The 26,512-nt window shown below is 44.1% G+C and overlaps 1 protein-coding gene across 4 annotated transcripts in view; it reads left to right on the plus strand.

Annotated features, from left to right (window-relative positions):
* LOC309342300 (acidic leucine-rich nuclear phosphoprotein 32 family member B-like) overlaps positions 1 to 21,351 on the plus strand; it is a 43,373-nt gene extending 22,022 nt beyond the window's left edge. For 2 of the 4 annotated variants that reach the window (XM_081862813.1, XM_081862814.1), the window contains exons 2-7: positions 5,869 to 6,022; positions 7,835 to 7,928; positions 15,228 to 15,346; positions 16,439 to 16,581; positions 18,092 to 18,289; positions 19,692 to 21,351. In XM_081862813.1, coding sequence (XP_081718939.1) covers positions 5,869 to 6,022; positions 7,835 to 7,928; positions 15,228 to 15,346; positions 16,439 to 16,581; positions 18,092 to 18,289; positions 19,692 to 19,803 — 820 coding nt within the window. In that variant the 3' untranslated portion in view covers positions 19,804 to 21,351. Of the gene's footprint in view, positions 1 to 5,868; positions 6,070 to 7,834; positions 7,929 to 15,227; positions 15,347 to 16,438; positions 16,582 to 18,091; positions 18,290 to 19,691 lie in introns of those variants that run through there. The other 2 variants (XM_081862812.1, XM_081862815.1) reach the window with 2 other exon arrangements.
* The last annotated feature ends 5,161 nt before the right edge of the window (positions 21,352 to 26,512 follow it).

The raw sequence follows: 26,512 nt of genomic DNA on the forward strand, positions 1-26,512 counted from the left end.
ACTAATTAAAGTTTAATGGGACAGTACCTCGGGTTACATACGCTTCAGGTTACATACGCTTCAGGTTACATACGCTTCAGTTTACAGACTCCACTAACCCAGAAATAGTACCTAGGGTTAAGAACTTTGCTTCAGGATGAGAACAGAAACCGTGCTCTGACGGTGCGGCAGCAGCAGGAGGCCCCATTAGCTAAAGTGGTGCTTCAGGTTAAGAACAGTTTCAGGTTAAGAACGGACCTCTGGAATGAATTAAGTACTTAACCTGAGGTACCACTGTATTCCATTTTGTAACCATCTGGTGGCATTAAATGTGGAAGGAACCATAAAATCATAGTGCCTCATTCCACTTCGCAATGAAGCTCCTTGGGTGGCCTTCGGCTAGTCGCTTTCACTCTGCTAAACTTACCTCACAGGGTTGGTGTGCTGATAAAATAAGAGAGAAGCAACTTCCGGGTTGGCGCCCCCGGCAATGGCGGAGCTCCTCCGATCGGGAGGAACTTGCTCCATGGAAAGTTGGGTCTGAACCGCCACGGTGAAGGCGGAGACCCATTGAAATCACAAGCGGAAGAAGCTTGTGAACCTGGGATTCAGCTGGCACCTTTTGCGCCTCCCCTACTCGCGGGGAAACCTTGTTTTGGGGATCCGGAGCGAGGTGGGGTGAGCGGCGCGGTGCTTTGAATCGACCGCTTCTTTCACGGAGTGAAGCCGCATTGCTGTTGCCGGAGAGCGCTGACTTTTTCTTGTGGACAATTGGATTTTAAATAACAACCCGTGAGTAAAAAGGAAAATTGGATCTTTAAATATCTTAATTTGGCATCAAACGGGGAAGGTTAAAAACAGGAAGTCCGCCTTCCCCTTTTGTAAATAGACTGAAGCAAAGAGCTTACAAGTTAAGGTCTTGGAAAGCCTTATGTAAAGGATTAAACTTCCATCGATTGAAATTATTAGACCCCCCTTGGAAGCAGGAGAAGAGGGGGGAAAATTTGGACTGTGTATCCTGCAGGAGAGAGTGATTAAAATTAAATTACCACTGCTCTGAACCTGGGAACAGGCTCCCAGTGATTGACGTTTCGGGAGAGTTCATTGACAGCGAAGAGAACGGATGTTGACAGTCAGTTAAATAAGAGAAATATATTGTTTCCATTGTCCACTTCTGCGTTTAAAAAGGAGGAAAAGTATCTGAAAATTGAAACTATCTTTACTTTTTGATCTGTGTTGGAAAAAATTGATACAAGTGGAGACTGTTCCCCTCTAGAGGGAGCTTTTGAAACTGTTACAAGAGTGGAGCTGGGAAATCTCCAGCTGCTTGATAAGAACTGTGAGAACTAGAGATTGGCCTTGGATATTCAAGAATGTCAACAGGAGAAGCCTTATGGACTGCATTTTCTAAGATAAGCCACCTGTTGGAACAGCTTCATAAAAAGATGGATGCTATGACTACTAAAATTGACATTTTGGAACCAAAAGTGAGCACCAATACAAAAATTATTCAGGATTTGGCACAGGAATCTATTTCAACAGGACAAATTGCTGAAAAGGAGAAGGAGAAAGTTGCTGTTGTCGAACCTAAAGTAACACAAGGGGGAGCCTTACCCTTACAGAGGCAAATTGAGGACTACAAGTTGAGGCCCTTTATGATTGAGACTAGAAAAAGTCAGATTTTGAAGATCGGAGCCTGGCCTGGACTAGAAAAGGAAAGTTGGAAAGATCCCTCTATGCAGGGATTAACTGACTTTTGGAATATGGACTTGGGTCAGGAGGAGATTGGAGTTCTGGGGGCCTTTGGATTTGGAGGAATTTTGAAACTTGCCCTGAAATACTTTATGGATCCTAGCTTTAATTATGGAAATCTGGCTGACCTGTCGAGAAGGAATAAAAGTATCGTTGGATTGGAGTTTCCCCGAGATTTGCTCTTTAGCATCAAAGAATATGAAGAAGACTGGCAGAAGGGACGTGGAAAAGAGTTAAGAGCCTTGGACATAAGATCTCCAGGTTGATGGACTGTATGGAGTTGATGGAAGTGGCTGGCAGAGTCCGAGACTGGGGAGAGGAGATGGTGGAAGAAGATTGGAAATTTAAAGTCTATATATAGAAATATTGTAAAATTAATGAGTGATGGAAAAATGTTGGAAGGAAATTTTATGGCTTTAGCTGAAATGCTATAAGGAGTTAAGCTTAAATAAGTATACTAATTTTAATGGAAATAAGATTAAAAATATGTTAAGACATTTATATGATAGAAAATAGAGAAAGATGGAAAGGAATTGCTGAAACAATTAATGGAAGTGGAATACAAAGAGGGAGGTGAGAGGAGGTCAATGATACAAGGGAATGAAAGATAGAATATGGAAAAGGTATGATGTATGTTTTTAAATTGTTTTTGTTTGGTTTGGTTTAGTTTATTGTGTTAGTTTAATGTGTTAAGGTTGTGTTTTGTATTGTTTATGCATTGTATTGTTTTTTCTCTTTTTTGTTCTTTTTTGTTCTTTTGTCTTCTTTCTTCCTTTTCTTTTTTGTAAGCTTTAAAAGTAATAAATATTATTTTAATTAAAAAAAATGAGAAAAGCAATGTATGCCACCCTGACTTCTTTGGGTAGGGTAGGAAATAATATTTGAATCATCACCATCATCTCGACTCTATAACACTCTGCACTAACAACCACCTCTCTCCTATTCTGAATTATTTTCCACGTGCATTGTGACATGGTATAATGACATATTTTATGACACTGACAGTGCATCAGATGATTATATTGTATAAAGCTAATAAAAGTCACCCCCACACAACAGTTCACTCAAAGCAGCTTCAAATTCTTGCGCACAGCAACAATCTAATGTGGCTACACGGAGAGGAATGGCACAGTAAATTAACATTTTTATCGGCTTGGGAATAGAGGCACGTAAATATTGTTTTCCAATCCAGCTTCATAAATCAACTGTAAACACCAAAACACATACACAGATGTTTGTCAGACTCTAAATTTAAGCTCGTATAAGTCAGCCCATGTATAAAACAAAAGAAATGTGAGATTCAGAGGATGTGTTAGTAAAACGACTATGTGCTTGATCCAAGCCAGGGTTTGTAGGGGAGTCCTGGCTGAGCACAGTAAACATCCAGAATGGGCTGCAGGTCATCAGGACCCTGGACAGCTCACAGTGGCACTTAGTAGCTCCTAGGTATAAGCTTGCTCCAACAGTAGTCTAGAGCAGGTGGTTCCCAATCTTTTTGGGTATGGTGACTCACAAGTATACTTGGTCTGTTGATCCATCAGTTTATTGTCACTTGAATTTTGGACCTTAGGTCTTCTCTGCCGCCAGTCTCCAGAGAACTAAGTGTCAGACCTGGGAGACGAGAGTTCAAATCCCCACTCAGCTACAAAGTCCATTGGGTGACCTTGGGCCAAAAAGGTGGCATTTATATCCCACCTTTCTTCCAAGGAGTTCAATGTGGTGCACAACAAATGTGAGTCCTGAAGTCTTACTTCATAAGTAATACCTCTTAACATTTTTCTTGCTGTTTTGTTGCCCTATTATAATGCTGTGTTCACACTTGTAACCAAACATTGGAAAGCATTAAAATTTAAGGCTCAAGACTTTGGTGTGGTACCAGAGAGAGGTTCAGAGGATGAGACAGAAGCATCCCTTCCCTCTTCAGTGCAGGAGAGCGCTATCTCCTCAGGCACAGAGGATGAAGGCATAATTGGTCCCTGATGCTCCCCTTCCATGGAAGTCTTTGATGGGAGTTGCTTCAGATATTCTCTTCTGTGATAGAGACTCTCTCCTTGGGTGATTCCTAAATCTCATCTTCTCCTTTTTCTGTGATGTTGGACATCTTCTTTGTTGGGGGGGACTTGATGGAGCAAAAGTGTACACAGTCCAGAACCCTGGGAAATGGAAGGTTCAAGTCCATGTAAACAGGAACCTGGAGTCATTCAGATGTATGTACTGTCCAAGCGGTGCCATTCATGTTGGGATGGAGAACCTGCAGCTCTTCAGATGTTTTAGGACTCATCACAGACCATCAATGGAGGGATACAGGTTCATGATCCATGCTTAAGTACATAAAGGCCATGGGGTGGAGCCAGTAGGCATGGCCCGCAGCTTGTCCACCTCCACAGGTCTTTCTTTTCGATGCCTAGTACACACCCAGCTTGTCTCCTGTGTAAACAGATGGCATGCCTTTGAGGAAGCCAAAATTTTGCCATAGTGTACAGGAAGTTCATGTCAGGTAAATTGGAATGGAAAGGGTCCCCCTGAGCTTAGGGAGATTGAGAAGCATTGCTTTAAAGAGCATATGGAATATTTGCCAAAACCTCTTTTATTGGATATTTCAAAACGGTGAGTTTTGCCGAAGCAACTTATGATTCTGTTCAAGGGTATTCTCAAATGACAACACTGCTTCAATTTGAAGCTACTTAGTACTTTATATTGGCCTTACACTCTCGTGTAGAAGGAAGGTTCCATTACCATTCTTACCAGAGCGTTTTATAGTTGCACGTCTTCCTCTGCTCCCTTGTGCAGCTGTTATAATCATGTTTTGTGACAGATCATGGGGCTTGTAGAATAACCGGAGTGTGGTTTGCTGAATCGACTGTGCTACTAAAGATCAACATGAATATCTATCAAGGTATTCCTCCATAGACTTCTCTGCGTCTTTAGAGATGTTCATTTGCTTGAAATCACAACCTTGAAAATTGCACCATTTATGCAATAAAGAATAAACCAATTTCAATTCTCCTGCCCAACAAAATAACAAACCGTATAAGCTCATCTGGTGCATGCATAAAGTGCTATCTGTCAGACTCGGCTCCAGTAAAGTCAATGGTGGAGAAGAGAATCATAGAATCACAGAATTGTAGAGTTGGAAGGGCCATCTAGTCCAATCTTTTGCTCAATGTGGGGCTCGAACCCACAACTGAGATTAAAAATCTCATGCTCTGCTGACTGAGCTATCTCAGCAAAAAGGGGAAAGTGTCAAAATGGAATTATAGAGTTTGCAAGTTGTTTTGGTCAACGAACAAGCCTGATCCAGAAGCTTTTATAGGGATCAGGATGTGTTAGGGTCTGGCCTATCCTTGTTAAGAGGCTTTCTTGCTGGCCATCAGTTCCCTTCCTTTGTGCATTGCCAGGTGATGTTACAAAGGCCCAGCCTAACAATCCCAGGTCCTGGATTCAGTGGCAGAGCACATGGATTGCATGCAGGAGGCTCCCAGTTCAACCCATAATACCTAGTACCTCTCAGTGAGGACCACTCACTGAGAGCTGAGAGAAGTAAGGGTGACCACTCACTGAGAGCTCAGAAGTTGCTGCAGATCAGAATTGACAATTCTGGGGTAGATAGACTAAAAGCCTCACCTGATAACAGGCAGCATCCTTGCCTTGTTCAGGCATTATGCCTGAACAGGGAATTTCCAACATGAACAGAGAGTACAGGGTAGAGGGGAAGCACACACAAGCCCCACTTCCAAGAATCCCATGCATGTTGGCCCCATCTACTCCAACCTTCATCTTCTCATGTTGTGCAGGTGGGTCTGAAGGAGAGGTCTAAACATGTTTGGATGAATGCTCTTAGAATCCTATGCTATCAAGGTTCGTGCCACAGGTTCTCCATTTACATTAGAATCAGACTTTAACCCAATTGCATCTTGGATGCAGAGTTCTAGGAGTAAATGGACTTTGGTTCTGACCCACCTCTGCAATTTCTGCGGAACCAAGATCATTTTTTCAACTCTGCGTTTTGCTCCTATACTTTGTGCACACCAGCCTCACAGCAGTGACCTCTGTGTTTCCCACCCTTATCCCCTGGGCCTGATTGCTGATACCAGACCAGGAGACCCCTCTGTGACTTTACAATGTGATCTTCTTAAGCTCCTCAGGTCTGAACGCAAGCTGGCTTAGATTGCGCACCAACCATTCATCGCCCTTCTCCGATCTAAGCGATCCAGAAATCCCTTTGCCAGTGTTATCGTCAAGGAGCAGAGGGGTTCGCCCGCCCAGCTGTGATTCCGGCATTGCCTCTCCAGTAAGCATTCTGGTTCTGAGTTCTGTGGAAAGAAGCACAAGTTGATGGTAACCTCACTACTAGCATCTCCTTCTGCAGCATGACAGTGCAAACATTCCCCCTGAGTTTTAGCCATCAGAAACAAGAGACTGTCTATTGTAATAGAAGAAGTAAGGGTGACCAATTTGGGTGTGGGTAGAGATGGATTGATTGCCTCTTCAGATCCACCTGAGTAAGGACTTCAAAGCACCTTGCAAGGTGCTGTTAAAGTTGTCTCCCTGCCCCCTAGATTTAGCAGAGTATTTCATGCAGTTTGCATGGAATTCTGCTGAACGGAGCAAGATTTAAACCCTCTGCATCAGCTGATGAGCTCCGTTTAGCTGCTTGGTCCTGTTCATTGCATGAACTTTGCATGTTCATTGCATGTGGTATGCCCCGCAGAGGACCTTAAGGTCCATAAATAGCAACACTCTAGATGTCCCGGGCCCTAAGGAAGTCAAATTAGCCTCAACCAGGGCCAGGGCCTTCTCAACACTGGCTCTGGCCTGGTGTAACGCTATGTCTCATGAGACCAGGGCCCTGCGGGATCTGATTTCTTTCCACAGGGCCTGTAAGGCAGTTGTTCTGCTTGGAACCAGCCTGATCCCCTCCCCTTCTTTCCTTTTCCTTGACTTTTCCCCCCAAAAAACAGTTTTTGATCTGGGCTTCCACTGAAATGGGCTGTAGAGGGCTGCAAATGGGCTGCATTTTAATCTTGTTTTTAAGTTGTATTTTAATCAATTGTTTTTATACCTGATGTTAGCCGCCCTGAGCCCGGTCTTGGCCGGGGAGGGTGGGGTATAAATAAAAATAAATAAATAAATGTGTAGCCTATGCAGGGTTCAATCCTGTCCTGTCACCCATCAGATGATGTCACAAGTTACGTATGTCAGGTGCTGGGCGTGTGGACATGGTTTGAGGGAAAGGGCCTCGTGGGCCAACTTGAGTTCCCTCATGAGCCACAGACAAGAGATTTCTCACCCTTGCCTTAAAATAATTAAGAAGTGGTCAGGTGGTACGTATTCTTGTTTTTGCACTTTTTTAAACTTTGTGGCTTCTTGGTAGCCTTGCTTTCTGGTGGTTATTTGAGTCCTCAAACAGGCTTATAGACCTCCCAATAAGCCTTTAAAGGTTTGCACCAAGACTTCCATTTCAAAGCTGTCTAGTGGCATTCCTGTGGAATTCTGAAGAGCTCTGAGGTTTATGTGTTGCTAAAGCAGAGCATTTTTTTTAAAAAAATAACTTAAACTTTTCAATTTTAAAAATATCCTCTGCTGTTGTGCTCTAACAAAAAAAACCAATCCAGAGCTCCTTCATGCTTTGCAGGCAATGTTTCGGACAGCTTTGCTTCTGGCAAAGCCCACAGGGGTGCCAATTTGAATAAAATACTGGGGGGGGGGCAGGTAAGCCCCACCCTGCAAAATTGATCACAAGACATGGTGCACACACACCATTTCCATGGCAATGTGGATCTATTTGAGGGAGGCCTAGCCCCCTCAAATATGTTAGGGGGGCAGAGGGACATTGGCTCCTATGCTCTGTGGGGGGCCTGATCCAAATGGGGTCAGTTGTTGACATTGTTCTTCAGGAGACCCCTAAATCATCCTGATTTTTCGGTCTCCACCCCTAATAAATGTGCCATCCTTTTAAGGTGTTTTTGCCATTTTCTTTCAAATGCATTGAAAATGTCCACTGTTTGGAAACAAGCTAAAGTACTGTCTGAAATTTTCGTGCTGATTAAAAGGTATCTGGCAGAAGGGGAAATATTCCTAATTTGGCTTCTCCTTTTTCAAGCTTCCATCAGATTCCTTCAAGTATCTCACCTGGCATGAATTAGAAGAGCATGATGTTCAAGGGAACCAAATCCGCTGCCCCCGAGTGAGAGAAGGTATAGAAAAAGAATCTGGTTTGTAGTCTCCATGATATTAGGAGATAGTGGGGTGTGAATGATGGCGGAAATATGAATTGTTGAGGCAGTTGCCTTGCTTTGGAGCTCATGTGTGGTTCAGCGAACATGCCGTAGGATTGTGCAGACAGACTGATCTATGAGTTCAGTGAAGGTGTACTTCTGCATTCCCATAGGAGGTTGCCCTTTTCAGTGAACTGGCTGGGTTTAATTGGTCTACTCAGTAGATAAATCAAAAGATTTAGATAATTATCTGTTGCAGGCCAAATTTGAGTCAGCAGGGTTCCATGTTAAAAGTAGGCTTGTTTGCATTGCAGTCGTCCTGTTTGCATGGTTAATAATAATAATAATAATAATAATAGTTATTATTTGTAACTCACCTATCTAACTGGATTGCCCCAGCCATTCTGGGCAGCTTCCCACCTGTATCAATATTTAATAAAAGGCTTCCCTAACCATTCCTGTTAGGCAGATCACTGACTAATAGCCCAGAATGATTGTTGCTATCATGTCAATGGGAGCTCATGGTTAGCAGATAACTGGATGTCTCTCTGTGTTTCAGAGCCTTCACCAACCTGCTGGCTCAGGCTGATGGGATTTGTAGTCAAAAAAAAATCTGCAGGCATCACTGTTGTTTGTTTGTTCCCATTTATGACTTGCTTCCGATAAAATATCTCAAAGCTATTTAACAGTAAGGACATCAACAATAAGAAAAAATGCAACAATTTAAAATAGAAAGCAATTTCAAACCCAGTACCGACAGAGCCTGGGATTAAAAAGATATCTTTAAGAAGCACTGACAAGCCAATGGAAACAGTGCCTGTCTGATATGTAACAGAAGGGAGTTCCACAGGGTGGGTCCGCCATGATGATGATGTTTTTGGAAGGGGGCTCCCTACCTTTGGAACTTCCTCCTGTTAAATATTTCTCCTGCAGGCACTTTCTTGCAGAGCATGGTGATCAGTTGGTCACATGAATGAGGAGCTATCCTGGTCCCAAGCTGTATACGGTTTTGTACACCAGTACTAGCACCTTGAATTTAGCTTAGTAGCTAATTGGTAGACAGAGCAATTCCTTCAGCAGTGGTACAGCATGATGGCAATATTCTGCCCCAGTATGCAATCGAACTGTTGCAGTTTGCATTAGCTTCAATTTCTGGACCAACCTCAGGGGCAGCCACACACACAGTGCATTGCAGTTGTCCAACCTGGTGGTTGCCAATGCATGGAGGACAGTGGTCAGGCTACCCTGGTCCAGAAATGGTTGTTGCTGGAAGCTGGTGAAAGGCATTCCTAGCCACTGAGGTCACCTGGACCTCTAGTGACAGATATGGATCTAGGAATGGCCTCAGATTATGAATCTGCTTCTTCAGGAGGAGTATGACCTTGTCCAAAGTGGTCAATTTACCATTTATCCTGTGTAATGATCTGCCCACCCACCGTGCCTCCATCTTGCCAGGATTCAGACTGGGTTTATTGGCCAAGGATTTATAATTATAATTATTATTATTATTATTATTATTATTTATTTATTTATACCTTGCCCATCTCCCGCCCCGGCCCTGCTCCCACGGCGGAGTCTACCTCTTCCCAAATCTGAGCAACATTACAACATTATCTGCAAAAAAACTTAGCAAAATCACTGCAGGAGATCATGTGGCCCGTACTGGGCCCCGATGGAGCAGCTGGTTCCGCTAAATTGCGAACCACCTGAAAGAGTCTCCTGCTGCTGTTTTCTGCAGATGCAATAGAGGCTGTGAAGAAAGTCTTCTTCGCCGTTGCTACCACCACTTGGAAGGCTCGACATTGAGCTCTAACCCGTGTCCGGTCAGCTTCAGAATGAGTTACCAGTGCTCTAGCTGTCTCGGTGATTGTTTCATTGCCCTCAGGTCCGTGGAAAACCACGGGGCTGTCTGGGCTCCATGCAATCAGAAAGGGCGCTTCGGAGCCACACAGTCAATAGCCCTGGTTAACTCCACATTCCAGCGGGCCACCAGGGAATCAGCTGAAAGGCCATCAACATGGGATAAAGCATCCCCTACCACTCTCTGGAAACCTTTTGGATCCATTAAGTGGTGGGGTCCCACCTCCCTGCAGAAGGGAAGGGTCGTGGAGAAGTCCAGTTGCACCAGGAAGTGATCTGACCATGGCACTTCTTTAGTTTCGCTTTTACTTAGTGTCAGATCACCAACTTGCACAGCTTCTCCCAGTTCAGAAGTGATAGAAAAATAGGTCTGGGTATCATCATCCCCAAATTTCCTACTGACCGGCAGCTTCATATACAGTATATGTTAAATAGCATTGGAGACAAGATGGTATCCTATGGTATTCCACAGTACAGTTGCCAGGAGGCAGTCAGATAATCGTCCAATGACATTCTCTGAAAGTGATCCCAGAGATAGGATCAGAACCAACGTAAAACAGAGCCGCCAGCATGCATCTCACTGTGTCGGCTCAAGAGGTATCATGGCCTATGGTATCAAAAGCTGCTGAGATATCAAGTAACAACAGGGTCTCAATCCCCATTCCTTCTCCTGAAAAAGGTCATCCATATGGGTGATCAAGGCTGATTCAGTCCCACAAGCAAGCTGGAAGCTGAATTAAAAGTGGGTCAAGATAATTGGCTTGCAACCATCCTGTTTTAGCTATGTTCTGGCACCTCATTTTCTAGAAAAATAGATATCACAGCCCCCAGAATATCAGAAGCCTGCTTCACAGTAACTTAGAGGGGAGTCTGCAGTATGGTTGCCCCCATGCTGTAGAACAGCATGTCTGTTGAGATATGACAGGCACCCACAATCCATACTTTGTAGAAACGTTTGAAGTGGTTTGGTTTTTCTTTCGACTGGCTTTTCCAGCAAGGTGGAAATGTCTGTAGCTTAGGTCTCCATTCTGTCTTCAGTTGTTTTTGTACTGTTTTAGACTATTTTTATCTGTTTTGTTTTTATGGTATATCGGTAAATCAGTTTGAGACACATGTAAAAGGTGATTCATAAACAATACTAACAGCACTAATGAATTAAACTTTATTGTTTGAAGCCATAGACAGTCACAATATAAATAGAGCAAACAATATATTTGACATATTCAATGATGGTGATGATGATACCCCCTCAGCATGCTTTTAGAAGCCAGGGGCAAGGATTATGTAGCCCAGTGGTTCCCAATTAGCCAATTACTGAGGGAGCCCTATTTTTTCAAAAGTCAAGCCACGAACCCCCTACTTTTGAAAAATTTGATAACTCTATGGTAGTTACCTCTGCAAAGCAATTCTTTGAACAAAATGTGGGGTAGCCCCTAATAAGCAAAGGATTTTAGGTACACTTTACAAAACAGACCATAGAATTTGTGGTATTACCATGCAAAAATGACAAAAGCTTACTTGGAGGAAAGGCACAGGATGGGACCATGGACCCCCAGGGGTCCCCAGACCCCTAACTGGGAGCCACTGGTCTAGCCTCTTTCATTGCCCTTTGTTCTCTAGTATACCAAAGTGCAGAACAAGCTCAGCAGTGCCAGAGGCAGTGGTCAGAGAAAACTGTATCAAGAGAGTATCATGTCTCACTTGTCCACTGTGCCATTGCCACCTGGAAAAACAGCCCCTGGAAAAATGACTCCATTTGGGTCGTCGTCGTCGTCCCCTGCCAAACATTCCCTCTCCACCTGTCAAATTTGGGATCACCACTGGTTATTAGCCAAATGCTGTATTTGATTAATGGATCTTCTTAGTAAACTTGACGCAGCTTACAACAAAGAAATGGGCCATGCTAGGATGTTACAGAATGTTAGGAGCTTTCATAAGAAGCAATCACCTTACTCTTTCCTCGGTACCATAATAAAGCACATGCCGTGGGATTTTGGCAGCAAACACATTTATTTAAAGTGGCAGAACAATGCAAAGCAGGTAGAAGATTGTGGAACTGCCAAGTCCAAAGCTAGGTTTGTGTTCGCAGGTTAGAAGATGTGGGTTTTTCAGGAGGGTGTGTGTGTTTCCTTCCCCCCACTTTCTGGCAGCTGACATGCACACACACCAACACACACACAGAGCACCTCCTTTTTGCCCTCCGCTGTAGGAGCACAGACAGCAGAGGACCAACAGCCACTGAGGCTTTCACACCTGCAGTGAGGAGACCTAGTGGATCATCTTCTCTGTATCTCTCGCTTTCCATCCATGGAGAGGAAGAACTGCAAATCCTATGGCCTCTATGGCTTTCTAGGCACCATGTCATAGGTCCCTTAATTGATCCATTAATTGGTTAGTTAAAAAGTAGCTGATTGATCAGTTGGCAGCCCCAATTATCATGTTCAATTGGAGCTACGCAGTTTATCTGTGTACGGGCCTGCAGCTGATACATACTACTATCCCAGTGATCAGGAAGTATGAAGAAATGATGGAACAGAAAGGAATAAAGCAATCAAAACCTGGCATCGGAGATAAGAAGTAATTTGCAATGAGAATCAGTTGAAAGAATTCCAATTTGTTTTCCTGACAGCCATCATCATCCCTTTCTCCCCCAAAGCAATCTTGAAAGCAATCCAATACGGCAAATACATTATCGTAACAATGCAGGCATCCATGATCGTCCCAACTTCCATTTCAATGCTGTCTTTCTGGGACCTAGATGGAGATCAGTTTTGCCAGATACAGCTGTCCCAAGATCTAATCCCCAACCAGTTATTTTATTCACTGTTGTTGACAAACAATAAATATGAGAAAGATTATATGAGAAAATCCTTAAGATATGGGAAACTGCACGGTTATGCTGTCATCCCACTCTTGAATTTGGTTTTGTAAGTTTTTTTTTTTTTTTTACTGTATCAAAAACCTATGGAGACTGTTTGCGCAGAGGCTGACAGTGGGAGAAAACAAATACATGTGTCTGCAATTGGAAATAAAGACTTTTTCAGAGCACTTTAAACTCTCATTTATTTGTTTTCTTTTATTAAAGAATGCATAACCCACTTTTCTTTGCTCTCACAAGGTGGTTTGGAAATTTCAAGCTACATATCACACAAATCATTTTTTAAAAAAACCAATCCTAATAAATAATCATCAGCAAATCACAAAATTATCCAGGCACATCAACCAAACACAGACTAAAATAAAATAAGTCTATAGAATTTTTTTGTAATAACCAGTAAGGATGAGCCATCCCTATGGATGAAGGACCAAAAAGGTCTTGTCCCTCAGCCACTGATCTTAAACCTTGGGTAGGCTCATATGCATCCAGGCAGCCTTTCAGAAACATATTCTGTGGTGCCAGGTGTGCATAGAAGCAACCTGAGTCTTAAAGTGCCCTCCCAGTTGTTCCTTGGCGAGAGAGGCTTGCTGTCAGTGCCAATCAGCTGATCAGCAGTGGAAGCAAGCCCTGGTGGGATCAGTAACACTGCTGAGGTACCAATTGGCAGCACAGCCAATCCATGCCCAGTCAGCTGATTGGCCCTCGCAGCATAGTTCCAAAGGTTGCTAGCAAAGGAAATATTCACTAAGGGTCATCTAATGTTATTTGTGATGCCAGCCCCTGCCAATCTGCCAAAGTGGCCTATGGGGGAGCTCAGCATCTGACTCGCTGACCAGATCCTGTTCACTGACCCTGGTTTAGAGCTTTAAAGGCCAAAGTTAAGGTAAAGGGACCCTTGACAGTTAGGTCCAGTTGTGAACGACTCTGGGGTTGTGGCACACATCTTGCTTTACAGGCCGAGGGAGCTGGCGTTTGTCTGCTCCGCAGACAGTTTTTCCGGGTCATGTGGCCAGCATGACTAAGCCGCTTTTGGCACAACAGAACATCGACACCAGAGCAGCACATGGAAATGCCGTTTACCTTCCCGCCAGAGCGGTACCTATTTATCTACTTGCACTGGCATGCTTTTGAACTGCTAGGTTGGCAGGAGCTGGGACCAAGCAAAGGGAGCTCACCCCGTCACAGGGATTCGAACCGCCAACCTTTTGATCAGCAAACCCAAGGCTCAGTGGTTTAGGCCACAATGCCACCCACGTCTCCCTTAAAGGCCAAATGCAGCCCATTACATTGGGCCCAGAACCCAAAAGGAAGCCAGTGTAACTAGCCCAGAATTGGTGTGCAGTAATGCGATCTGAACACCTGGCACTCAGCCTTAATGGCTCTCTCTCACAAAGTATATATAATGTACTCCAACTATGGAGTTGTCTTCCCAGGGAAGTCCACCTGGCAGGAGAATCATTATCGTTTTGGCACAAGGCTTTACCTCCAGGAATTTAATCTTTAATGTTTTGTCTGCTGGTCTGGGTTTGATTTTGTGAGCTGGTTGTTCTAATAGTGGCTCCTACTAGCGGTGCAAATTTTGAAACGCAATTGCTTTTAGTGAGCCGTATTTCAAAAAGGACACCCCAAAAGTTGTTGAGCTAAAAATGTGATTTTTAGATTGACTTGCCTAAGATCCAAAGATCCAGGACAAAGAGCCACTTTTTGGAAATTTCCTCCGGGTGTCTATTTCGCCTTTGAAATCCCTTAATGTCTGGGAAGATTCAGACGTATGGCAGCCCTAGTTTGTATGCTGTTTGTATGTGTTTTGTGTAAGCGGCCTTGAAACTTTTGAGGTGTAAGGCGCTATAAATATATGTGTGTTTGTATTTGTGTGTGTGTGTGTGTCACACACACATGTACATATATCCCCTCTTTCATATTTCTAAGCTTTGAATATTCTGCTAAGATATAAGGTAAAGGACCCCTGGACGTTTAAGTCCAGTCAAACTTAACTATGGGTTTGTGGTGCTCATCTTGCTTTCAGGCCAAGGGAGCCGGCGCTTGTCCACAGACAGCTTTCCTGGTCATGTGGCCAGCATGACTAAACTACTTCCCACGCAACAGGACCCTGTAATGAGTGCCATACCAAATGGAAACGCCGTTTGCCTTCTTAATGCAGCTGGTATGCTTTCGAACTGCTAGGTTGGCAGAAGCTGGGACAGAGCAATGGGAGCTCACCCCGTCATGTGGACTCGAACTGCTGACCTTTCAATCGGCAAGACCAAGAGGCTCAGTGGTTTAGACCACAGCACCACCTTTGTCCCTGTGATAGGAGCAGGAATATAATATTGAGATGCCCTTCTCTCTCCCCACCTCTTCTCTGCCACAGCCTTATACTGTATATAACATTAGTGTTTCACATTGAATATAACTGATCTGTAGACAGGACTCTTTGAACTGAAAGCAGAGGTGCTATGTGTACTTTTGTAACCCCGTAAAATCTTAATAAAAACAGTTTTTTGAAAAATATTGAGATGGATATCTATATTTCTGAACAGGACCTTCTGAAGAAGAACGTTTTTTCAGAGGAGAGCATCACACTCTGTGTGCCAGAAAAAAACTGACAGAGAATGAGAAATGGGAACAAAGGCTGCAAGAGAACTGGGAAAACTGTGTGGTAAGGACTTTTTTAAAATTGTGGGCTTTATTTTTTAAAAAACATTGTTAGTAATATCTCATTCAGGCTGCATTCCTATACACTCTTACAAGGAAGTAGGTGTCATTGGACTCCTAAATTATTGTTTCTGACTCTGAATAAAAAGTATAGGACTGTCAGTGCAGTTTTAAAAATATTTTATTTAAATAATTTGTATCCTGCACTTCTGCCAAAAAAGGTTCCCATAGCAGCTTATAGATCACAACAAGACAGCCCCTACCCTTAGGTTTATAATTGTAAAATATGGGGCACAAAAGGAAGTCTGATTAGGAGGAAGGAAATTTGTACTTATGCATGACATCCTCCTACCTATCAAATTTCCATTTGTGCCACATCTTTTTAGATTACAGTAATCGCTTATTCTTATTCTTCCTCTACTACTACTACTACTACTACAGGATTCTCAACCCTGTCAGGTAGTTTGAACCTCTGCCAAAGAAGGCAGCAAATTCAGCTTGTCAAATTTGTCACCCTAATTTGTTAGCAGTTATAGGTATAACAGAGAGCCTATATGCAAAAACCAAATTAACTCAGTGATCCTCACAGTAGCTCAGTCATCTTGCTTAGAAGGAAGGAGAGTTCTGCGTTGCATGGAAACCAAGGGCCAAACAGAGATGTGCAAAGTAATCTCTGCTCCCTTTAAACATTGATTGTATCCTTTAAACATTTGCAATCAAGCTATGGAATTTGGAGATCCATTTTGGAACTGTGACAGGGGGCATTTTAACCCTTGCCTCTATACCATTCCCCCCATTAATATCTATCAACACCACCTCGGAGCTGTGATAAGCATTTCCCAACAGAGTAAATAACAGTTTTGGAAGAGATTTTTCTTGGGAAAAGAACATGGTGGGATTAACCCTCCCCACCTCACCAAATTACTCAAATCCATATTGTGGTCCTCTAGAGTTGCTATTTGAAAGACCTGAGATGCATTCTTGTCTAGTTTGGTCTTGATGCAGTCACAAACATTCAGTGTACAAAAGATCTCACTTGACTGTTCAGCTAAATGGGATCTATTTGTGTGTTCTTTGAATTCCCTCCCACCACCAGAGTTTAAATCTTTCGTACCAAGACTTGGGAGACCTTTACCAGGTAGAAAACTGCAAAAGGATTCTCCGCCGTCTAATTCGAGTGGAGAGGCTTTGGCTGGTGGACAACTCCTTGACAGATCTAAGTGCCATATGCTTGCCAAGGTAATTTGATTATTATTGGGACTTTTCCAAGCATTAACTCAGTTAATAGCAGAACTATGTATATCCCATTCATCCGCAGTCACGATTGCAAGCAATTTACTATAGTGGGTTTAAATCATTAGATCACGTTATACATCATTTGTTGCAAGCGCCATCTGGAGAGGTGTTTTTTGGCCACTAGAAATTGCACTCGACCTTAGTTCATCCAAGTTTTATTCAGCATGGAAACTAGGGTTTCCTGGTTCAGAAAAGAAGCCAGGAACTTGAACCACAGTTTGGAGTCCTTATAAGATCCTAGACTGTTCTGACCCTGGCAACCACAGTTTGCCAGTCTGAATGAAAAAAGGGGGGATAATGGTTGAGAGATTGTGCAAATCTGAGGCTTCTGCAGGACTTATTCTCAGTCTTGTTCCACTGGAACATTATCTCATCATCCCAGAAAGTAGCACACCCAAACTGTAGCATAAGGTAAAGGTAAAGGCACCCCTGACCATTAGGTCCAGTCGTGGCCGACTCTGGGGTTGCGGTGCTCATCTTGCTTTACTGGCCGAGGGAGCCAGCATACAGCTTCCAGGTCATGTGGCCAGCATGACTAAGCCGCTTCTGGTGAACCAGAGCGGTGCACGGACCACCGTTTACTTTCCTGCCAGAGCAGTACCTATTTATCTACTTGCACTCTGATGTGCTTTCAAACTGCTAGGTTGGCAGGAGCAGAGACCAAGCAAGGGGAGCTCACCCCGTCACGGGGATTCGAACCACCAACCTTCTGATCGGCAAGCCCTAGGCTCTGTGGTTTAACCCATAGCACCACCCTCATCCCATAGCACTGCAGCGTAGCCGGTGCTATATAAACAACCTGAGAGAGGCAGCCAGGTGAGAGGCAGTGAAGAGTGGAATATGCTGCCTGTGTTGCAAGGAGGGAGGAAAAACCAAGGCAAGCTTTTTTCCCCCTGAAGGGAAAGGAATGTTACAAAACAAAAAGGCAAATCAAGGCTGGGAGACATTTACTGTAGCTCTTGCAGCAATACCAAATAGTCTCTGTGTGGTCTTATCAGAAAGGGAGTTTTTCCACACATTGGTTAATTGGAGACTTCTGGGTTTAATTGCCACAGGTTGTGAAAGGGGAAGCAAAGTGGCTGTTGACATATTGGCTAATTGTGTCAAGAAACTGTTTTCCAAATGAGCCCCTTCACTGACACAGGAAGAGTGTCAGAGAAATGCAATGTGAAACCAAGCTGATACGGTCCTCACCTGAGGTCTTGACCATTTCACAAACAGATCTTTGAGCATAGTTCTTGCAGCACTGGAGACTAATTAGCACATTTTCTGGTGCCTTTTGTAAGATAGTGTCAGTATGGGGGTCCATTGAATTGCTTCTTACAAAAGAATCATTGTCTACATTTTCAGGACTTAAAAAAATAACCTCCCAAAAAACCCTTGTTGTTGTAAGTTGGAATTTCTTTTTTCCTGCATGTAATAACTGATCACACACATTTAATGTGCTTTCCAGATGCAAAGAGCTGAAACTCAGCAGAAATCATTTTACATCCTTCAAGCAGCTGCCAAAACTACCTGCAATTCAACATCTGTCCCTTGATGAGAACAACATTGAGACCCTACATGGGCTGTGTGCCCTGAGACACACTCCACTGGAGTCTCTCGTACTCCAGAGGAACCCCTGTGAGTTTCATGACAACTACAGGCAGCTGTAAGTTATTGCACGCCACTGGAGTGTATTTAGTAACAAGTCGGTCTGCAACAAAATGTTGCAGCGTGTCCAGTGTCTCATTTAGTCAGCCACCCCCTGAGCTCCACTCCAATAGTCTGTTCCAGGGGTGGGGAACCTGTGGCCCTCCACATGTTGTGGCATGACAGCTCCCATCATTCCTGACTCTTTCGCCACCCCTCTTATCCAGCTCCCCCTGCTAACAGTTACTTGCTTCTCTATGACCAGTGGGCAAGTTGGGTCCTCACTGGTATGTTGAGGGGAAGAGGGAGGTTACACCCTTGAATTACCCCCCCCCCCCATCCTTTTGTACTTTGCAAACCATGGGGTTCCTTTGAGTCTGCTGACACCTCCCTCTCATACATGGATAGAAAACATAGGAAACTGCCTTTCACAGAGTCCAGTCGAGGATCCTTCTAGCTCATGGCATGGACTGTCTAGGATTTCAGATAGGGGATATTGTAAGAGCCAGTGTGGTGTAGTGGTTAAGAGCGGTAGTCTCGTAATCTGGTGAACCAAGTTCTCATCCCCGCTCCTCCACATGAGCTGCTGGGTGACCTTGGGCTAGTCACACTTCTCTGAAGTCTCTCAGCATCACTCACCTCACAGAGTATTTGTTGTGGGGGAGGAAGGGAAATGAGATTGTTAGCTGCTTTGAGACTCCTTAGGGAAGTGATAAAGCGGGATATCAAATCCAAAACTCTTCTCTCTCTCTCTTCTCTATCTGGAGATGTCGGGGATTGAACTTGGGGCAGCGTTTCTCAAACTAGGGTCTCCCCAAGCTGTTGTTGGACTACAACTCCCATCACCCCTGACCACTGGTCCTGCTAGCTAGGGGTGATGGGAATTGTAGTCCAACAACAGCTGGGAACCCAAATTTGAGAAACACTGACCTGGGGGGGGGGGCTTCTGTGTGCAGTTCAGATGCTCTGCCACTGAACGATGGCCCTTCCCCTGGTATTGTCCTGAGTGGTGGTGTTTTGCATACTGAAACACTTCCGAACACTGGAAATAGAAGGAATTTTGTGTTCCTGGGAAAGCATGTTAAGTTGTTCTCAGATTCACTGATACACCCAAAGGCATGGGAGTTGTAAGTTAAGGCACATAACCTTAACCTCTGCACCATGGAGTCAGTCAAAGCATTCTACTCTCACATACTGTGCTCACTTAGAGTTTAATTTCTGGGCACCAGATGTTTCATTTGGTCTTCCTTTGGGTCCACTAGTGGCAAAAGTGAGGTTGACCGACACATACACACACACACCAAATTTCAGGGATGGAGAGCCCAAACTGGAGAGGGAGGGTATAGGAGCAAAATTGAAGTTAAGGTCAAGGGCATGGGATGGTGGAAATTAATTTACTCCTAAATCATATTCTCTTCTAGTGTGTTCTCTAACTTGCCAAACTTGAAAATGCTGGATGGGATCCTGAAACTGCCAGAGGACTGTCCTCCACCGGAAACCAATTTCATGTCGAAAATATGCACCATCCTATAGCATTATATTTTGTGAGAGGACTGAAGGACTTGCCACAATTCAAAGAATGAATCCTGCGAATGCACAAGCCTGTTTCCTGACCTTGCGGTCATAAATAGAGCAGCTTGTATGTCGTGCCAAAAATGTCCAAATTATGCACCACAGAAAACCAAAATATGCATGTATATATACTTAATTTAGAGTATATTTCCAATACTTTGTGGAGGCTGAAGGTGGCTTCAATGGCAAGGAGTTCCTATTTTCAACTGCAGCTGGTTCACCAACTTTGACCACTGTACTCCATGCTCTGGTGACTTCCAGATTGGATTACTGCAACATGCAGCTGCCCTTGAAGATGACTTGGAAGCCTCAACCAAAATGCCGCAACCAGATTACTGGCTAGGGTTTAGGGCTCACATAGCTCCTGTTTTAAAACAGATGCAACGGGTTGCAATTCAAGGTGCTCACACTAGTATTTAAAGCCCTAAATGACTTGGGCTCCAAATATCTGAAGGGTTGCCTCCTTCCCTGTAACACCTCTTGGGTGTGAAGATCAGCTGAAGATTACCTTTTAGTAATTCCACCAACCTTGGAAGGAAAGGGCATTCTCTGCATCTCACCACCATCCTTGTATAACTTTCACATACAAGACACACCTTTGTAACCGGACCTTTGGCAATGGGGATATTCATTTTCAAAACCCGTCCTGTTCCTTTGATTGTAAATGGTTTAAACTGATCATATTCTTGTATTTCTACATTGCCGTAATCTGCCTTGCAACTTTGTGGTGAAGGGTGGGTAAGGAATCTAATAAAACTATTGTTATTACTATCATTGATGATGATGGCAGTGATGATGATGCTAAAGATGAAACAATTCTAGTTCTCACATAAGGAGCTCGGTATCCTGACCCTCCTCCAAGGGGCACATGCTCCCCCCCCCCCCCATTTCACCCTCACAACAACCCTGTGAGATGATGGCTAGGATTTGAAGCCTGTTCTCTCCGGTCCTAGTCTAACATTCTAACCACAATGAGATTTGGCCAAAAACCTTCACACTTTTTATTTTGTATTTTGATGGACTCTTATAGAGCAAACAGGCCTCTTCTTTTCTTAAAATAAAAATGAAGGGCTTATTCTGACACCGTTACCTGACTGATGCTTCTGCTCACTGGGTGAAGAAGTGGCCATGCTTTCTCCAGGTTGGTGACCTCTGGGTGTTTTGGAATTTAGCTCCCATGAGCCTAAGCCTGCATGTCTGGGGAGGCAGCACTGGAGCAGCTTATTGAGGTTCTCATGGTTCCCCTGGCCCCCAAACCAAAATGGGTTGGGGTTGATGGAGGTGAGATTGCCTGTTCTTCGTCTTAGTAAATAAATAAGTCTATTCCCATTGCAGCTCAGCAAAATAGGGTGCTATACACTTCTCACTACTCCAGCTCCCGAGTGGTGAGAGCTTTCAGGAGCAATACTCACACAGGTTTGGAGAGCTCTCTAGAGACTTGCAATACGTGAATTTCTGTACAAATATATTGTTATGGGTTTGAAGGGGGGGCAAGTATACCATACTATAATATGTACAAAAGAGTCAAGTTCCATGGTGCTTTCTGCAGCGTAATTTTATAAGTATATTAATGCATACATATTTTTACACCGTTATTATATGCACAGATGTATATATCTATCTAATTGCTTTTTACTTTAGTGAACCTGAAGCATATAAGTGTGTACTATGTGTATACGTATAATAACACATATAATAATACATATAATACTGTTTGTGTTTTATCAGAACTGGGGGGCAAGGGGCTTTCTTACCATCAAGGTTAAAGAACAGGACAAGAATTAGGGGAAGTCCATATAAATAACTTTGACACTGATATTTTCAGAAAGTTCCGTCTCCTGAGCTGCCGTATGTATGGCAAAATAGCAGGCAAAGTATGGCAAAGTGTCACCAGAAGACCCTTGAGCCCTCTAATTGTTTCCTACAAAGACATACTATGTCCTGCCAGAGAATGTGTTGCGTTGACGTATAGCCAAAACATTTGCTTTCTGTCCTCTCCCTCTCCAGCTGATTATAATCAGACCCTTTTCATTCATGGTGACCGCTGACCTGTCCATCCCCCAAATTGAAAACCGCAGAAAGCCTGTGGAGAGAATTTCTTGGTCATCAGCACTAAAAGAGAAAAATGAATTTAAGCACACATGTGCTGATGGATGCTCTGATCAATTTGGGTGCATGTACAAAAGCATGCAGGGGCACCGTTACGAGAACTCGAGCCAGGCGCATGCTATTAAGCTGTTTCGGAGCCCATCATTTTTCATTTGTGAACTCAATCGCAATATTTATTTCAGGTGGTGTGCACTCTGCCACGCTTAATAATTGAAAGTGCTGACAATAAGGAATGGGGTTCACAGGCAGCATATGCCGGAGATCAAAGGAACTGTATAAACAAATGTAATCAGTTTGAGAAGAATCCTGCAGGCTGAGACAGTGATGAATTAGCAATGACCGCTGCACTCATGAATAGTCAAGGGACAGGATGTCCCTAAAAGCAACAGAAATGACGAGATGCTTTAAATATGGAGAAACAATTGACACTGAAGAGTGTGTTCGTTGCCCTAGCACCGTGGTCCTCCATGTACAAGACTGATATCCTGGGGCTCTGGATGTAGACAGAGAGAGAGACTTGACAGCAAGGGCAACCTTTCTACAGTGATCTTGAAACTTTGTGCTGGGCTGCAAAAAGGCACAGCAGTGTCCATTGCCTGTTTTAGTCACCACACTGGATGCATCCATTATGCTAGACACATCTGGGGGCAGGGTGGTTGTTGCGATGATCCCTTCTTTTATCTCCCACCTTATGGACAGGGGCACCATCCCATCAGATGGATTAAGAATGACCTGGGATAGCTCAGTTGGTAAAGCATGAGACTCTTAACTGCAGGGTCGTGGGTTTGAGCCCCATGTTGGGCAATAGATTCCTGCATTGCAGAGGGTTGGACTGGATGACCCTTGTGGTCCAGCTCTACAATTCTATGATTCTACGAATGAACCGGGATTCTTTGGTTATTTACTTAAAGCAGGGGGTTTTAGGCCCAGGGGATGCAACCCTACAGGCCTCCTTATTTGGCCACCAGGATCCTACCTCGGCCACCATCCCAGAGACACCCATCGCAGCCCCGCTGCATGTACTCCCAGAGGGCTTACAATTGAGACAATGCTTCTTGCTTGCCTGGATGGAGGATGCAGTGGCATTCGTGTATGTATAGAAACCTCTGACCTTTACCTGTAGCCCACTATACCAGAGTCACATCTGTTACTCTGCCCACTATTCTGGCCCTGCCAGCTCCTGAAGGATGCCTACAATGGCCTCTGGAACCACATAACACTGGTCCTAAAGGATGTACACTGGCTCCCAGGAGGCTTCTGAGCACAATTCCAAGTGTTGGTGCTGACCTTTAAAGCCCTAAATGCATACCCTCCAACATCACTCAGATGAAAATAGGGACATTTGAAAATAGGGACATTTCTCACTGCCCCTCAACTGACCTCAAATTTGACATGAGCCAACAGTGTGACGCGGCAGCTAAAAAAGCCAATGCAATTCTGGGCTGCATCAATAGGAGTATAGCATCTAGATCAAGGGAAGTAATAGTGCCACTGTATTCTGCTCTGGTCAGACCTCACCTGGAGTACTGTGTCCAGTTCTGGGCACCACAGTTCAAGAAGGACACTGACAAACTGGAACGTGTCCAGAGGAGGGCAACCAAAATGGTCAAAGGCCTGGAAACGATGCCTTATGAGGAATGGCTAAGGGAGCTGGGCATGTTTAGCCTGGAGAAGAGGAGGTTAAGGGGTGATATGATAGCCATGTTCAAATATATAAAAGGATGTCACATAGAGGAGGGAGAAAGGTTGTTTTCTGCTGCTCCAGAGAAGCGGACACGGAGCAATGGTTCCAAACTACAAGAAAGAAGATTCCACCTAAACATTAGGAAGAACTTCCTGACAGTAAGAGCTGTTTGACAGTGGAATTTGCTGCCAAGGAGTGTGGTGGAGTCTCCTTCTTTGGAGGTCTTTAAGCAGAGGCTTGACAACCATATGTCAGGAGTGCTCTGATGGTGTTTCCTGCTTGGCAGGGGGTTGGACTCGATGGCCCTTGTGGTCTCTTCCAACTCTATGATTCTATGATTCTATGACCCTCTGCAACTCCCCATTTTTAGCGGAAGCCTGGGAGTGGGGTGAGTTACACATATTTAGGGTTAGTTACATACCTACTTGATGCAGCTTTCTCTGCATGGAGCAGTGGAGAGGAATCCCAAAAATATCAGCATATGCCCCCCCCCCAAAGTCCCATTCCTAGGGATGAGCAGATCTACCTGTTTCATTTTCTCTCAACTTCCCCATTTTTCCAACCTAAAATTCAGTTTTCCACATCAAATGATGATGATGGTGATGATGATGATAATAATAGTCATTGCAAGCCCCTGGCCTGATCCAGCAACCTCTTATTATGTTCTTATCACCATTTATGGCTAATGGCCATTGATAGACTCCCTTGGTTGACTATGTTTAGCCTGGATAAGAGGAGACTGGGAAGAGATTTAAAAAAGGTAAAGGACCCCTGACAGTTAAGTCCAGTTGCAGATGACTCTGGGTTTGCGGCACTCATCTCGCTTTACAGGCCGAGAGAGCCGGCGTTTGTCCACAGACATTTTTTCCAGGTCATGTGGCCAGCATGACTAAGCTGCTTCTGGCGCAATGGAACACCAAAACCAGAGCAGCGCACAGAAACGCCGTTTACCTTCCCGCCAGAGTTGTACCCATTTATCTACTTGCACTTTTTGGCATGCTTTTGAACTGCTAGGTTGGCAGGAGCAGGGACCGAGCAACGGGAGCTCACCCCGTCACAGGGATTCAAAACGCCAACCTTTTGATCAGCATGCCAGTGCAAGTAGATAAATAGGTACCACTGCGGCGGGAAGGTAAACGGCATTTCTGTGTGCTCTGGTTTCCGTCACAGTGTTCCGTTGCACCAGAAATGGTTTAGTCATGCTGGCCACATGACCCGGAAAGCTGTCTGCGGACAAATGTCAGCTCCCTCAGCCTGAAAGTGAGATGAGCACCACAACCCCATCCTCGCCTTTACTGGACTTAACCATCCAAGGATCCTTTACCTTTTTTACCTTTACTACTTCAAGGAAACATGTTTCTAAACATCAGTCACCGTGGATCAACTGCAGTCATGTCCTGTTTGTGGACTTCCCATAGACAACTGAGGAAAACCGGATAACGGCCAAATAAGTCTCTGTTCTGATCCATCAGTACCCTTCTTAGGTTCTTCTTCTTCTTCTTCTTCTTATGTTCTTTCTTCATCAGTTTGTTTAATCACCTGTTAAAGTCGTTTCAGCTTGGTGGTCATCATAAATTCCAAAAATTAATCATACATTTTATGAAGACATTCTTTCATTTATCTGTCTTGAAATGACTTTTCATCAATTCCATTGGGTGACCTCAAGCTCTGTTATAGAATGAGAAGCAAAATCTCTGTATTCAATTTCCCCCACTTCCCCCACCCCACACACACAAAGGTGAAAATGAACAAAAGCAACACTAGTTTCAGCATAACACTAGAATGTGTGTGTGTGTGTGTGTGTGTGTGTGTGAAGTTTCTTTCTTTACCCCCCAAAAGTTAAAGAAATATTTAGGCAGGTATCATTTTGAGGATACTTCAGGAAAAAGGAATTCTGTCTTGGGACTAGGAGGACACGTGAGATGATGCATTGGATTCCTCGCAGCTCCCTAATTCTTCCTTCTGGATTGCTCTCCGGTTTGTATCATCCATCACTGCAATCAGCGTGTTCAACATTAGCAGGTTGGCATCTCCAATGTAGCCCACGTAGATCCCATAAATCACAGGTGGAGCAGGTGCGTCTACAGGGAAAGGCAGATCCATCAAGGCTCTCATCAATTCCAGTGTTGTACACAGCGTCCTTGGGTAGTCTTTAGAAGGCAAACACTTCTTCAGGACGAGCGTCTGAAATGGCATATAAAAATGCGAGGGAGAAATAACTAAGAAAAATCATAAATGCACCAAGGTCCCAAAGACCTGTAAGATTAAGCCAGAACACAGGCAAGAGAAATGGTGCCTGAACTTTTCCTGGTTATACAGAGAATGTAAGAAAAGCCGTGCTGCGTCAGACCAAATAACCTTTCCAGTCCTGTTTCCCACAGTGACCTTCCATAAGGCCTTTCCCACTGTTAGGCCCCAGCAGCTGATGTTCAGAAGAAAGTTGATTCTCATCCTGGAGGTAGCATATAGCCATTATTAGGGGATGTCTCCTAGTACATTTCTGAGCACAAATCAAAGTGTTGGTCTGGTCTTTAAAGCCCTAAATGGCCTCGGCCCAATATACCTGAAGGAGTGTCTCCACCCCCATTGTCCAGCCCAGACCCTGAGGTCCAGCTCTGAGGGCCTTCTGGCAGTTCCCTCACTGCAAGAAGTGAAGCTACAGGGAATCAGGCAGAGGGCCTTCTCAGTAGTGATGCCCTCCCATCATATGTTAAGAAATAAACAACTATCTGACTTTTAGAAGACACCTGAAAGCAACTCTGTTTAGGGAAGTTTTTAATGTTGGCTGTTTTATCGTGTTTTTAATATTCTGTTGGGAGTTAGCCAGAGTGGCTGAGGAAACCCAACCAAATGGGCAGGGTATAAATGATAATAAGT

This window comes from Podarcis erhardii (genome assembly GCF_964252035.2).
Source record: "Podarcis erhardii genome assembly, chromosome: 5".
NCBI classification, from domain to species: Eukaryota; Metazoa; Chordata; class Lepidosauria; order Squamata; family Lacertidae; genus Podarcis; species Podarcis erhardii.